The following is a 16214-nucleotide window of genomic DNA, read 5'->3' on the forward strand; positions in this document are numbered from 1 at the left end:
TAGAGTTTAGAAGAATGAGAGGTGATCTATTCGAAACATATAAAATTCTATGTTCCCGATGGCTGGGGAGTCCAGAACCAGGGGTCACAGTCTCAGGATACGGGGTATGCCATTTAGAATCGAGATGAGGAGAAATGTCTTCACTCAGAGGGTGGTGAACCTGTGGAATTCTCTACCACAGAAGGCAGTGGAGGCCAAGTCATTAGATGTATTCAAGAAGGAGATAGATATATTTCTTAATGCTAAAGGTATCAAGGGATATGGGGAAAAAGTGGGAACTGGGTACTGAGTTAGACGATCAGCCATGATAATTTTGAATGGCGGAGCAGGCCCGAAGGGCCGAATGGCCTACTCTTGCTCCTATTTTCTATGTTTCTAGAAACTAAATGGTACAATTTTAAAGGGGGTGCAGGAACAGAGAGACCTGGGGGTGCATATACATAAATCTTAGAAGATGGCAAGACAAGTTGAGAAGGCCGTTAAAAAATCCTATGGGATCCTGGGCTTTATTAATAGAGGCAAAGAGTACAAAAGCAAGGAAGTTATGTTAAACCTTTATAAAACACTGGTTAGACCTCAGCTGGAGTATTGTGTTCAATTCTGGGCACCACACTTTAGCGAGGATGTCAAGGCCTTCGCGAGGGTGCAGAAGAGATTTACTAGAATGGAGCCAGGAACGAGGGACTTTCAGTTATGTGGAGAGACTGGAGAAGCTGGGAATGTTCTCCTTAGAACAGAGAAGGTTTAAAGGAGATTTGATAGAGGTGTTCAAAATCATGAACGGTTTTGACAGGGTAAATTAGGAGACAGGTCGGTAACCAGAGGACACAGATTTAAGGTGATCGGCAAAAGAGCCAGAGGCGACATGAGGGAACTTTTTTTACGCAGCGAGTTGTTCTGATCTGGAATGCGCCGCCTGAAAGGGCGGTGGAAACAGATTCAATAATAACTTTCAAAAGTGATTTGGATAAATACTTGAAGGGGAAAGAATTACAGGGCTATGGGGAAAGAGCAGGGGAATGGGACTAATTGAATAGCTCTTTCAAAGAGCTGGCACAGGCACGATGGGCTGAATGGCCTCCTCCCATGCTGTACCTACGATGATACTGCAAGGGGATCGAGTGTAATGTATCCAAGTTTGCTGACGATACAAAGCTAAGTGGGAAAGTAAGCTGTGAGGAGGACGCAAAGAGGCTGCAAAGGGATATAGACAGGTTAAGTGAGTGGGCAAGAAGGTGGCAGATGGAGTATAATGTGGGGAAATGTGAAATTATCCACTTTGGTAAGAAGAATAGAGAAACAGAATATTTTTTAAAAGGTGAGAGACTAAGAAATGATGGTAATCAGAGGGATTTGGGTGTCCTTGTACATGAATCACAGAAAGTTAACCTACAGGTACAGCAAGCAATTAGGAAGGTAAATGGTACGCTGGCCTTAATTGCAAGAGGGTTGGAGTATAAGAGTAAGGAGGTCTTGCTGCAATTGTACAGGGCTTTGGTGAGACCACACCTGGAGTACTGTGTATAGTTTTGGTCTCCTTACCTAAGCAAGGATATACTTGCCTTAGAGGCGGTGCAACGAAGGTTCACTAGATTGATCCCTGGGATGAGAGGGTTGTCTTATGAGGAGAGGCTGAGTAGAATGGGCCTATATTCTCTGGAGTTTAGAAGAATGTGAGGTGATCTCATTGAAACGTATAAAATTCTTAGAGTGCTTGACAGGGTAGATGCTGAGAGGCTGTTTCCCCTGGCTGAAGAGTCTAGAACTAGGGGGCATAGTCTCAAGATATGGAATCGGCCATTTAGGACCATGATGAGGAAAGATTTCTTCACTCAGAGGGTTGTGAATCTTTGGAATCCTCTACCCCGAGGGCTGTGGTTGCTGAGTTGTTGAGCATATTTAAGACTGAGATCGATAGATTTATGGACACTACGGGAATCAAGGGATATGGGGATCAGTCGGGAAAGTGGAGTTGAGGTCAAAGATCAGCCATGATCTTATTGAATGGCGGAGCAGGCTCGAGGTGCTGTGGGGCCTACTCCTGCTCCTATTCCTTATGTTCTTTTGAATTAAGCCCCGGGACCTTCTGATCTGTGATCTGACTCAGTGATGCACAGGGCAGTGCTTTCGCACAGTAGGCCCTTAGGAGATCGTCATAGTTTAGGTTTTAAACGTGTTCCTATTATATGACTGAGCCAAAAGTAGTTTTTAAAACCTGTTGCCCCAGTTTTTATTTGCAGTTGCCTGCCTCACTCTCTCTCTTACCGCTCCCCTTACCCCTCCGAAGCTTTGGGAGAGAGCACTGCTCCTTCATAATGTTATGGTCCCAGCGATAATGGTATTAGGAAGTGCCATTGAGTGGTTGGACTATCCCAGCCTCCCTTGCACTTCAAGAACGCTTCAGTATCACTGTAGAAAATGATTGTTTCAAAGGACTAGAGAGGTTGGTGTAGCCCTCCCTTCACATACTGTAATGTATGTGGTCTCCGGAAGGGCAGGTGGGACTACTGCTAATTTCTAGAAGGGGAACCAGTGGACGTAGTGTATTTAGACTTCCAGAAGGCATTCGACAAGGTGCCACATAAAAGATTATTGCTCAAGATAAAGAATCACTGGATTGGGGGTAATATTCTGGCATGGGTGGAGGATTGGTTATCTAACAGGAAGCAGAGAGTTGGGATAAATGGTACATTCTCGGACTGGCAACCAGTAGCCAGTGGTGTTCCGCAGGGGTCGGTGCTGGGTCCCCAACTCTTTACAATCTATATTAACGATTTGGAGGAGGGGACCGAGTGTAACATATCAAAGTTTGCAGATGATACAAAGATGGGAGGGAAAGTAGAGAGTGAGGAGGACATTAAAAACCTACAAGGGGATATAGACAGGCTGGGTGAGCGGGCGGAGATTTAGCAGATGCAATACAATATTGGAAAATGTGAGGTTATGCACTTTGGCAGGAAAAATCGGAGAGCAAGTTATTATCTTAATGGCAAGAAACTGGAAAGTACTGCAGTACAAAGGGATCTGGGGGTCCTAGTGCAAGAAAATCAAAAGGTTAGTTTGCAGGTGCAGTAGGTGATCAAGAAGGCCAACGGAATGTTGGCTTTTATTGCTAGGGGGATAGAATATAAAAACAGGGAGGTATTGCTGCAGTTATATAAGGTATTGGTGAGACCGCACCTGGAATACTGCATACAGTTTTGGTCTCCATACTTAAGAAAAGACATACTTGCTCTCGAGGCAGTACAAAGAAGGTTCACTCAGTTAATCCCGGGGATGAGGGGGTGGACATATGAGGAGAGGTTGAGTAGATTGGGACTCTACTCATTGGCGTTCAGAAGAATGAGAGGCGATCTTATTGAAACATATAAGATTGTGAAGGGGCTTGATCCGGTGGATGCGGTAAGGATGTTCCCAAGGATGGGTGAAACTAGAACTAGGGGGCATAATCTTAGAATAAGGGGCTGCTCTTTCAAAACTGAGATGAGGAGAAACTTCTTCACTCAGAGGGTGGTAGGTCTGTGGAATTTGCTGCCCCAGGAAGCTGTGGAAGCTACATCATTAAATAAATTTAAAACAGAAATAGACAGTTTCCTAGAAGTAAAGGGAATTAGGGGTTACGGGAAGCGGGCAGGAAATTGGACATGAATTTAGATTTGAGATTAGGATCAGATCAGCCATGATCTTATTGAATGGCGGAGCAGGCTCGAGGGGCCGATTGGCCTACTCCTGCTCCTATTTCTTATGTTCTTATGTAAGGTGTACGGGCGGGGAAGGCTCTCAGATTGAAGTATTGTTCCATTCTTTCAGTTGTACAATTCTTCAATAAAAACAGGAAACGCCCAGCAGGTGGGTCACACCTGTAACATTAACCCACCTTTTCTTGGTCAGATGTTGATTGATGTGCAGTGTATTTCCAGCATTCTCTTTCTTTTTTATCTAGACCATCGTACAATGTAGGTTTGCTGCCATTTAGACAATTTAAATTGAAATTTTTATTCAAATGCAAGATATGAGTTGTTAATTGCCCGGCAGCTGAGAGATAGCACACTGGAATCCTGGCACTGGATATATTCAGAGTTTAGGAGGTAATTTTAACTCCCAAGGACAGGTGGGTTGGGGGCGGCTGGGAAGGTAAAAATTGGCTCAGTGGGTAGCTCCCTCGCCTCTGAGCCAGAAGGTCGTGGGTTCGCCCCACTCCAGAGACCTGAGCACAAAATCCAGGCCGAAACTTCAGTGGAGTGCTGCACTGTCGGGGGTGCCGTCTTTCGGATGAGACATTAATCTGAGGCCCGGTCTTCTCTCTGAGGTGGATGTAAAAGATCCCATGGCACTATTTGAAGAAGAGCAGGGGAGTTCTCCCCGATGTCCTGGTCAATATTTATCCCTCAACCAACATCACTAAAAACAGATTGTCTGGTCATTATGACATTGCTGTTTGTGGGATCTTGCTGTGTGCAAATTGGCTGCTGTGTTTACTACATTACAACAGTGACTGCACTTCAAAAGTGCTTCAGTGGTTGTAAAATGCTTTGGGATGTCCTGAGGTCGTGAAAGGTGCTATATAAATGCAAGTCTTTCTTTCCTTTCTTACTGACAGCCGATATCAAAGAATATATAAATACAAAGATCTGTTTGTATCCTGTCCTTAGATTTTCCGATTTGACTGAGGCGTCATAGAGAATCATCATGAATATTGCAGAAATCCTAGTACACAGTACGTGCACTTCTCTTTAAAATAATGAGTAAAGAAAGCAAGGTTGGTGCACATGAGAACAAGGTTTAATTTATATTATAATGCTGGTCGATCTCCTGCAGCACTGCACATGGGGCGTCTACAGCAAGTGCAGTATCGGGTGGAGCAGGATTAGAGGATATGGATATTTGGACAAGGGCATGCAGACTTGAGATTTTTAATAAAATATAAATAAATATATAATATAAAACATGCAGATATTCAGTTCCCATTTGGAAGGCACATTCTGTCTTTGTTTTTATATCATACTTTGATTTGATTTTTTAAAGTTAAATAGCAAAACTTATGGTTGGAGCCCAGGAGTTTCTCCGCAGTACATGCTGAGGAGCTGGTGAGACGAGACAGCACCACCATTGATGGGAGAATGTAATTACTGTATGACAAGTTTACATACAACAACTACTTACATTTATACAGCACCTTTAACATAGTAAAAATCCCAAGGCTCTTCACAGGAGCGATTATCAAACAAATTTGACACCGAGCCACATAAGGTGACCAAAAGCTTGGTCAAAGAGCATCTTAAAGGAGGAGAGAAAGGCGGAGAGGTTTAGGGAGGGAATTCCAGAGCTTAGGGCCCAGGCAGCTGAAGGCACGGCCACCAATGATATGCACCAATGGAAGCATAAAGTCAGTGAAAGGGAACCACTTCAAACAAGTTTTGGCAACGATGAAAAGACTCCGTGCAACACTCCAGCCATTCGTGGACTTTACCGGGTTCAGGTGTTGGATGCAGGGTTGATGGACTAAATTTGTAAAAGAAAATGTTCTTTTTGGAGGGGAATACTCTTCTCTGGACAATTTTACATGTCCTTTATCCCAAAAGCATCCTCCCTCTCGGGGATCCCTGGCTATCTCTAAGGGTTGGGCCAAAATAGCAGAAGGCTGTGCCATTAAATGAGCAGCTGGGTGGGGTGGGGAGCTGCAGAATCAGAGGACCAAAGGACATGAGTTAGGATGTCGTCCTGGAAAAGGTTGCTGAGTGGGGCATAGCTGTGGAGGGATTTGTAAACAAGAATAAGGATTTTGAAATCATTGCATTGGGGTCAGGGAATCAGTGGAGGTCAATGAGGACAAAGAAGAGGACAAGCAGGTCAAGGTGTGTGCAGTGGAGTTTGTGTTGGGTGTAAATCCATTACCATAAAGTCTATATTTTTTATTTTTCAGAAAGTAAGCTTTTTTTAACAACTTAATGTTGAAAGAAGCCTCTTTTTTTGTGTTGAAAATCTGGGTGAAGGGCCAAGTAAAATGGGAGAGATAAGAAAGGTAGCAAAGAGAGAGAGGTTGAAAGCTAGGAAGGATTACCTGTCAGGTAATAAGTTTTTATATCACGTCCAGAAGTGAGGATGGTGCAGAAACAGTCTCTCCAGATACGGGAGCAGTGTTTAAGCCCTGGAAAGAGTTTGGGCTTTCTACAGAATTAAGAATTGTGGAGGAGAAAGGAAGTTTGAAGGAGGAAATTAGTATTTATGGAGGTAGTTTTATCATTGGAGGTGATGTGGGAGGTCTATTTCGGATCAGAGCTAGTGAGCTGACAATGTCGGTAAATATGTCTACTGAGTTATTTGGTATAATAAAATGAATGAAATGCCTCAAAGTGTTTTCAAAACAAATGCTGCTTCAGCATCACAAGAATTTGCTCAACTTTCGACTGGAAGTTTGATTGTTAGAAGTCACTGAACCTACCCTCACTGCTGGAGTCAGCATGTTGAATTCAAGTTAATAGCAAGTACGAGGGGATTTTATATCGATGGAAGCCCTTAGCTTTTCTGGAAGCAAGAAAAATTGTATTGACGTTCCTCTTAATTCCTGTCTTCGAGCAATCAATTTGGAATTCTGATGAAATGCAGCAATCTATCATAGGACACGTGGGGCAGGTTAAATCATGTTGCAAAGGTCCAACAGACTGGGTACAGTGATGTGATAGCTACAATTGCTGAATGGTAACAAGTCTCTCTCTTCATCCCCCACTTCTAACCAGTAGCTGAGGATAATAAGCTGATCCTAGTCACAATAAACTTGCAATAAATCTAGCTGTGATTTAGTTGACAATTAGCTTTCTTTGTTTAATGACTAATTCAAAGATTATCGAATGGTAGGAGAGTACTTTATTTGCTATTTGCTCATCCAGATTAAGGTGTTTAATATATTGTGCATGCTATTTGATTACAATTGTAATTAAAAATAGTTGTTATGTTGACATAATATATCAGAAACTTTGAAAGATTCCAGACTAAATGGAACTAAAAGGAAAAATGTACAATTTGGACACTTGCTGCACTGTCTGAAAAGACAGTAGTATCACTACTGAAACAATGCTCAGCATCAGCATATCTCCTACTGGCTACATTTATACGGAGGCAGAGTGGAGCAAATTGTGTTTAAATGCCAAGGTCAAGAAACTAGACAAAGTGGAAATTATCGAGAGCAACTTAGAATCAGAGATGATAAAGAATTTGATTCTGACGAGTGTCTAGACACTCAATTAAATAAAGCAGAAGAATGAAAGCATAAGCTAATGTTTAGGAATGCATTGCATTCAATTGCAATTGCAATAATGATTTCAAAATTATTTGTGATGCTAAATAACACTAAGTAATATGCTGTGCATACTTTGGATTGTGCTTACTCTGATTGTTTCGAGAATCAGTGTTGGGACCATTATTCTTTTTTTCTTCTCTCTCCTTACCCCTCTCTCTCCTTACCCCTCTCTCTCTTTCCCCCCTCTCTCTCTTTTACCCCCCTCTCTCTCTCTTTTTTCTTCCCTTTCAATGTTGTCTCCCTTTATCTCTTCATCCTTTTCTCTTTCTCTGTTACTCTCTTCTCCCCACCCCCTTTTTCTCCTTTCTCTTTGTCTCACTTTCTCTCGTCTCTCTTTCTCTTCTCTCTCACTCTGGTGATCCTACGCAGCCAATGGAGAGTCGTCAGTCAGAGAATTAGGGCGACAATGTTGTACCCCATCCCTGATCTCCACTCCTTGCGAGCATGAGATCGCCGATTAACCCATTATGGTCTTGCCTTTGACCATCATACACAGATGTCACACTTCAAAGTGTTACAGTTGGTTACAGATACAAAATATCCTCTTATAAAAAGCGGTTATCGACCTGGAGCCTGAAGCAAGCAACTTACCAACTTCTAACGGACCTGAGCAATTTACAGGCAGCTCCAATTACCTGGATTCACACGGAGTACTTGAGCGATGGTCTTAAAGGGAGAGACCAAGTTAAAGCTAAACATCACAATCTCCTCTGATCCCCAAATTGTCTGTGAGCAAAACAAAAATCAGAATGTAAACCGCTAGAATTCTAGGCCATAATCTGGTCTAGGTGGTCTCATTGTGATGAAGGATTATTGGTTAGTGTCTCAGCTGGACATGTGAAGTTAGTGCAGATTGCCATGTCTGCTGTTTCTAGTTTGTTCTATGCCGTGTCAACAGCTCATTAGATACTGTTTATCATCTCATCAAGTCATTTAGCTGTCCACTTGCATGCAAATACTCATAAGTTCACACTAGTGGGCATGGTTTTTATGTGAGGAGTCGCACAACACCAGGTTATAGTCCAACAGCTTTATTTGAAATCACAAGCTTTCGGAGCTTTGCTCCTTCGTCAGGTGAAGTGAAGAGATGCATAAAGACACAGCATATATCGTCAGAGAACAATGCCTGGTGATTACAGATAATCTTTCTAACTGCCCTTTATCACACCTCGGCAGAGAGATAATCACAGCAATCAAAGGAGTGAATGGTGTTCAAACAGGTTAGTCAGGGAAACATTACATCCAAGAATACTGAGGTGGGATCACAAGGGGTTAAATGTAGCAAATGCTGGGGTTTGTATTAAAAACAGATAACTTTTTTTTGCTGGAAATCGCAGCAGGTCCGGCCGCATCTGTGTATGGAGAACAAGCCAACTACGACCTGAGTCTGGATGACTCTACGTCAGGTGGGGTTACATGTAGCGTGACATGAACCCAAGATCCCGGTTGAGGCCGTCCTCATGGGTGCGGAACTTGGCTATCAATTTCTGCTCGACGATTTTGCGTTGTCGTGTGTCTCGAAGGCCGCCTTGGAGAACGCATACCCGAAGATCGGAGGCTGAATGTCCTTGACTGCTGAAGTGTTCCCCGACTGGGAGGGAACCCTCCTGTCTGGCGATTGTTGCGCGGTGTCCGTTCATCCGTTGTCGCAGTGTCTGCACGGTCTCGCCGATGTACCATGCTCCGGGGCATCCTTTCCTGCAACGTATGAGGTAGACAACGTTGGCCGAGTCACAGGAGTATGAACCATGTACCTGGTGGGTGGTGTCCTCTCGTGTGATGGTGGTATCTGTGTCGATGATCTGGCATGTCTTGCAGAGGTTGCCGTGGCAGGGTTGTGTGGTGTCGTGGACGCTGTTCTCCTGAAAGCTGGGTAATTTGCTGCGAACGATGGTCTGTTTGAGGTTGGGTGGCTGTTTGAAGGCGGGTAGTGGAGGTGTGGGGATGGCCTTAGCGAGGTGTTCGTCGTCATCAATGACATGTTGAAGGCTGCGGAGAACATGGCGCAGTTTCTCCGCTCCGGGGAAGTACTGGACGACGAAGGGTACTCTGTTGGTTGTGTCCCGTGTTTGTCTTCTGAGGAGGTCTATGCAATTTTTCGCTGTGGCCCATCGGAACTGTCGATCGACGAGTCGAGCGTCATATCCCGTTCTTACGAGGGCGTCTTTCAGCGTCTGTAGGTGTCCATCCCGTTCCTTCTCGTCTGAGCAGATCCTGTGTATTCGCAGGGCCTGTCCATAGGGGATGGCCTCTTTGACGTGGTTAGGGTGGAAGCTGGAGAAGCGGAGCATCGTGAGGTTGTCCGTGGGCTTGCGGTAGAGTGAGGTGCTGAGGTGCCCGTCTTTGATGGAGATTTGTGTGTCCAGGAAAGAAACCGATTCTGAGGAGTAGTCCATGGTGAGCTTGATGGTGGGATGGAACTTGTTGATGTTATCGTGTAGTCTCTTTAGTGATTCCTTGCCGTGGGTCCATAGAAAGAAAATGTCGTCGATGTATCTGGTGTATAGTGTTGGTTGGAGGTCCTGTGCAGTGAAGAAGTCCTGCTCGAACTTGTGCATGAAAATGTTGGCGTATTGGGGTGCGAATTTGGTCCCCATGGCTGTTCCGTGTGTTTGGGTAAAGATCTGGTTGTCGAAGGTGAAGACATTGTGATCCAGGATGAAGCGGATGAGTTGTAAGATGGCGTCTGGAGATTGGCTGTTGTTGGTGTTGAGTACTGATGCTGTCGCAGCGATGCCGTCATCGTGGGGGATACTGGTGTAGAGTGCCGAGACGTCCATCGTGGTGAGAAGTGTTCCTGGTTCAACTGGTCCGTGGGTACTGAGTTTTTGTAGGAAGTCTGTAGTGTCGCGACAGAAGCTGGGGGTTCCCTGTACGATGGGTTTCAGGATGCCCTCAACGTATCCAGAGAGGTTCTCACACAGGGTTCCGTTGCTTGATACGATAGGACGTCCGGGTGTGTTGGCTTTGTGTATCTTTGGGAGGCAGTAGAAGTCTCCCAGGCGGGGAGTCCGTGGGATGAGAGCGCGTAGGATGCTTTGAAGGTCTGGATCGAAGGTCTTGATCAGTCTCGGCACAACAGCCAATCTCCAGACGCCATCCTACAACTCATCCGCTACATCCTGGATCACAATGTCTTCACCTTCGACAACCAGTTCTTTACCATGGGATCTTTTACATCTACCTGAGACAGCAGACAGGGCCTCGGTGTAACGTCTCATCCGAAAGACAGAACCTCCGACAGTGCAGCACTCCCTCAGCATTGTCTCTGGAGTGGGACTTGAACCCACAACCTTCTGAATCAGAGGTGGGATTGCTACCACTGAGTCATGGCCGACACATAAATAAGACTTCTATCAAGTTCTGATACAATATCATCCCAAATTTCTTTCTAAACTAGCCATAAAGTGAGGACTAAAATCGCAATTGCTAAAGCCAGCGATGTCTAGCAATGTTGTAAGAACACATTTAATGTGAAATTCAGGCAATCTTACTGATTCAATTTGCCATCAAATCTGCCTTTTTTACACTCGTTGGGTCAAACCACTAACGACCAGGTCACATGTCCATCCTTTAATTACCTCTGCAGGATTTTGGAATCTGATGGCAGTTTGTTGGATGAAAGCTGTCTCATTCCCCAAATAGTGAGAGCAGTGCCGGATAAACCCTGCCAGTTTTCCAAGCAAATACTGATTAAGATTCATGTCACGGAACAAGTCTGAATGTGATACAGGATTGTTTTACTAGTCTTTGCTTCTCATTGTTGGTACTGAATGCTTTTTAATTAGTAAATTGATTTATTTGCTGCTATGCCTGGGCTGGGTTGAGTTAATTGAACAAAACAAGTTGGGATAAGAAAATTTGCAGGTGTGAATATTTGTTACATAGTTTTACATTAGCTATTTATATAGTATTATTTTTAAATTAGTTTCTTCTGTGTTTAATGATATCATAGATCCGATAAGTAGTCGTGGTCTGCTCAGGTCTACAGCAAATATGTACAGAGCACAATGTAAGACTGGACTGTCTTGCTCTGGGGATGTTGTATGATATACACAAATTTCTAATGTTGTCCTCCCCATTCCCCAGTCTAAGGTTTCTGCTCCAGGTTTGGCAGCAGAGCCTTCAACCGCCTGGCACTAAACTTTGCAACTTCCTCCCCAAAAGCCTCCATCTTTTTGCCTCCCCCCACCGCCCACCACCTTTAAAAACCTAATTAAAACATATCTTTCCAAACAAACGTTCAGTCACTCCTCTTAACCCTCCTGCACAGGCTCGATGTAAGCTCCTTTTCCCTCTGTAAAGTGCCTTAGGATGTTTTTTTCTATGTAATGTTTGATAATGTGAAGCCATGAGGTTCACACGTGTAGGTTGCTACTTTTTTTATTCGTTCATTGGGTTGTGGGTGTCGCTGGCGAGGCCGGCATTTATTGCCCATCCCTAATTGCCCCTTGAGAAGGTGGTGGTGAGCCGCCTTCTTGAACCGCTGCAGTCCGTGTGGTGACGGTTCTCCCACAGTGCTGTTAGGAAGGGAGTTCCAGGATTTTGACCCAGTGACGATGAAGGAACGGCGATATATTTCCAAGTCGGGATGGTGTGTGACTTGGAGGGGAACGTGCAGGTGGTGTTGTTCCCATGTACCTGCTGCTCTTGTCCGTCTAGGTGGTAGAGGTCGTGGGTTTGGGAGGTGCTGTTGTGTATCTGATTCTGTTGATGGATCTTTTTGGCCCCTTAGGGTGCAGTTATACTGTCGCTGTGCTTCAAGGTGACGATTAAAAACTCAAGGTCGGTGTCCCAATCCGGAGCAGTGGAAGACCCCATTGGAGAGGACATCTTATTCCCACATTGCCTCTCTCTCTCTCTCTCTCTCTCTCTCCTCCTTTAACACACTCCTTAAAACCTACCTCTTTGACCAAGCTTTTGGTCACCTGTCCTAATATCTCCTGATGTGGCTCGGTGTCAAATTTTGTTTGATAATCGCTCCCGTGAAGCACCTTGGGATGTTTTGACTACGTTAAAGGCTCGATATAAATGCAAGTTGTTGTTGACACCACATGGGGTATGACTTCAGTCTGGTGTCAAACCAGGATTGTGAACGTTCTCAGTGCAATTAAAATTTACCAACTCTGCCCAGAATTATTTCCTGGACGGGAGAGTCTGAATTACAACCAAGGCATTGTAAACGAGGTGAACCCGACTTAAAACCTGACCCTGTCACTGCCAATTTGATAGCTACAGTATAACCACCGTCTTAATATCACTCCTTTTTTTGGCAGTAATCGCTGCAGCTGGTAGATCATTTGATTAAATGTAACTGTATCACTAACTTAAAGCAGCATTTGAGTTTGTTGTTTGATTGCTCACTCAACTAGTGGTGTCAGGGAGAACCCCTTCCCCCTCTCCCTCTCAATTAAACTGTACCAAAGAAAGTGTTGGAATTCTGCATGAGGCAAAAGCGTTTTTAATACATTCTGTGATTGAAATTGGTCCTCATTGTGGAAAGCGGGGGCAAAAAGCATCAATTATGTCGTGTGCCTCAAGGACGCCTGAAATACATCAGCACCAAGTTGGCCTCGAGCAATATTCAGGCGGTAGGCCCCGTCAAAATGTTAATGAGGGACCTAATGCCCGGTTAGCGACCCCTTGAAGAAATTTGACAGGCCTCTCCCGGCTCCACAGCACTACCGTGGGCCATTGCTGGCCTGGACTCGGCCACCCTCCCATTCTCCTCCCCCCGCCCCAGCCCCAGCCCCAGCCCCCCACTCCTGGACTTACCTTAGGGCTGCTGCTGGCGAGACAGAAGACCCAAATTGGATTGGACCACATGTGCAAGCTGCCTCTGGAGGCGTGACAAGTGCCTTCAGCTTGCTCTGATTATTAAAATGAGGCCCAATTCGGTTCAGGCTTGTGGATCGTTTCCTGTGCCCAGTTTATGCCCCTAGCATTGCAAACTAATTTCTACCCCTTAAAATCTAGTAATTGTGATCCCCTCCCTATCTCTGTAACCTCCTCCAGCCCTACAACCCTTCGAGATCTCTGCGCTCCTCCAATTCTGGCCTCTTGCGCATCCCTGATTTTCATCGTTCCATCATTGGCGGCCGTGCCTTCAGCTGCCTGGGCCCTAAGCTCTGGAATTCCCTCCCTAAACCTCTCCGCCTCTCTCTCTTCCTTTAAAACGCTCCTTAAAACCTACCAATTTGACCAAGCTTTTGGTCACATGACCTAGTATTTTCTTATGTGGCTCAGTGTCAAATTTTGTTTGATAATTGCTGCCGTGAAGCGCCTTGGAACGTTTTACAACATTAAAGTCGCTATATAAATGCAAATTGTTGTTAGACTCTGCTTTTCTTTTATTAATGTAAGGAATCTTACAACACCAGGTTATAGTCCAACAGTTTTATTTGAAAATCATTTTCAAATGATTTTCAAATAAAACTGATTTTCAAATAAAAGTGATTTTCAAATAAAACTGTTGGACTATAACCTGGTGTTGTAAGATTCCTTACATTTGTCCACCCCAGTCCATCACCGGCATCTCTACATCATTTCTTTTATTATTAAGAGTTTCTACTATCAGTAAGACTTTCAAACAAAAAATTAATGTTATGATCACAAATTATTATGGTGACCAGTAACCTCATTATTTGTACTGATCTTTTAGATTTATTCCTGTTTTTTGTTACTCAGTTAAGTGGCAATGATGTTATCAGGAGAACACGTGAAGGAGTTGCCGTGCTGGCCAGTGTAAGGGAGTGGAGTTACCACCATACATCAGTAATTACATTCCTAGCCGGCAGCATTTCAGATCTGATCGTTTCAACTGTGCGCAGTAATTCAGCTCCCTCGCACTGTCTGGCACAGTAATCCATCCCAACTAATCCTCTAGCAGTGACATCACCCCTCGCTGTTTTTGAAACAAAATAGTACTTAAAGTGTACACAAGTAAGAAAAATGTTAAAACTGTAATTTGATGAAATAGGGCCTGAAAAGAATATAGATGTCCACGTGACTGAACATTTGTGTGAAAACATGATCGCATGAAATTCCTTCGTCCATTACTTAAACAGAGGCATTAACCCATTTATTTAAAGCTGATTGATGCCTCTGTTAAGTAGGAGACGAGGACATTTCATGGGAATGTCATAAGTGTTTGCACTCCAATGTTTACACAGGGCTATTTCTCTGGGAGATGAAGAGAAATTCTTTTGCGCAGCGAGTTGCTATGATCTGGATTGCACTATGTGAAAGGGCGGTGGAAGCAGATTCAGTAGTAACTTTCAAAAGGGAATTGGATAAATATTTGAAAAGAAAAAATTTGCAGGGCTATGGGGAAAGAGCATGGGGGTGGGACTAATTGGATAGCTCTTTCAAAGAGCCAGCACAGACACAGTGGGTCGAATGGCCTCCTGTTTTGTATGATTCTATGATTTTTATGGGAGTATGGATTGTGAAACACTAACTTTAAGGCCATCAGTTGTAGTTTTTCAACTGTGCTTCTGGCCTGACAGAACTGAAGATATTTTACAAGGATTTGTTTGAAGAGACCACCATTGGGATTTGCTGTGATTTACTGCCACGTTTATTCCCTGAGATTCCTCTATGCAGTGAAAAAAAGGCCAGTGACAGCAATCAAATCATTAGAGATCTAGTCACTGTGGATGTAAGCAAACCATCGAAGCTCAAAATGAATTGCTTTTTCTCCCTGAATTTCACCATTTCTGTGTTATAATTTATGTGTTACTATTGGATTAGGATTTTGAATTTTACACTAGTGTGGACTGAAATAAATTGAATTTGTTGTATAGTTGATGAGATTGTATTTCTGTTGGGACCAGGAGGGCGTCTTCCTTCCCACCACCAGTCTTCGTTTAGTTTTGAATAAACAATTATACTTCAAGTGACGAACCGGATTCTTTCCCCTCAGTCTGGTTCAGCAAGAACTGATTCGAGTACACCGTAAAGTTCAAACAACTTTAATAGCAGATCTTAGTCTGTAGCTTCAATTCAGATTCCTGAGAGAATCCGAACGATTCTAACAGAATAAGGAGACAAAGACAAAGACAAAGACTCATACCTTTATACAAATCCATAGAGGTTGGAACATCATTAACACAAGAGTCAACACCAATCATAAGCCGGGCACAGGTTGCCATGCGGGGTTACATTATTTCCGGCCAATCATAGACAATCCATGTGCTGACCATGTTGCTATTAGACATCAAAGGGGATACTTCCTCACTTTCCAACTTAGAATGTTCTTCCCTGTTCCTTCTGTTCCTTATCTCCCAACCTGGAATGTCTTTCAACTTTGGCTAAGCTCGTTACCTATATTGATCTGCCATAAACATGGAGACATTCAGACCAGTCCTTGACTCACATCAAAGACCTATCATTGATAAGACAATGCAGGCCTGCTGACTAAGCAAACATATGGCCCAGCAGGAGGGCCAGGCCACTTGTATCAATCTCAGTTACTAACTAATTAACCCTTTCTAACCATTTTGCATTCTGCTTCTTTGCCACGTAGGCATTTTAATATTTTACTAAAAACTGACCACGTAGGGATTCTCACAAGCAGTCTTGTGCCAGTGTATCCAAACAGCGTGGCTGTGTGGGATGTTGTACAGTGTTTGCACTGTTTCTCCTGGATTCATGTGTCCGATGGCTTTTATTCAGAATTGAGTCTTAAAATGATGCCGATTTTCATGGCCCCATCATTGGCGGCCGTGCCTTCAACTGCCCAGGTCCTGAGCTCTAGAATTCCCTCCCTAAACCTCTCCGCCTCACTCTCCTCCTTTAAGACGCTGCTTAAAACCTACTTTTTTGAACAAACTTTTGGTCACCTGGCCTAATATCTCCTTATGTGGCTCGATGTCAAATTTTTGTTTTATAATTGCTCCTGTGAAGCCCCTTGGGA

At 44.0% G+C, this 16214-nt stretch overlaps 1 protein-coding gene across 5 annotated transcripts in view; it reads left to right on the forward strand.

Annotated features, from left to right (window-relative positions):
- ppcdc (phosphopantothenoylcysteine decarboxylase) overlaps positions 1-16214 on the forward strand; it is a 94463-nt gene that overhangs the window by 59342 nt on the left and 18907 nt on the right. Inside the window, exon 5 of one of the 5 annotated variants that reach the window (XM_067973644.1) lies at positions 12033-13604. The exons of 3 other annotated variants lie outside the window; for them this stretch is intronic. In XM_067973644.1, the coding sequence (XP_067829745.1) occupies positions 12033-12073 (41 nt within the window). In that variant the 3' untranslated portion in view covers positions 12074-13604. Of the gene's footprint in view, positions 1-4652; positions 4719-12032; positions 13605-16214 lie in introns of those variants that run through there. One more of the 5 variants, XM_067973645.1, reaches the window with a different exon arrangement.

Source organism: Heptranchias perlo, chromosome 38, assembly GCF_035084215.1.
Source record: "Heptranchias perlo isolate sHepPer1 chromosome 38, sHepPer1.hap1, whole genome shotgun sequence".
NCBI classification, from domain to species: Eukaryota; Metazoa; Chordata; class Chondrichthyes; order Hexanchiformes; family Hexanchidae; genus Heptranchias; species Heptranchias perlo.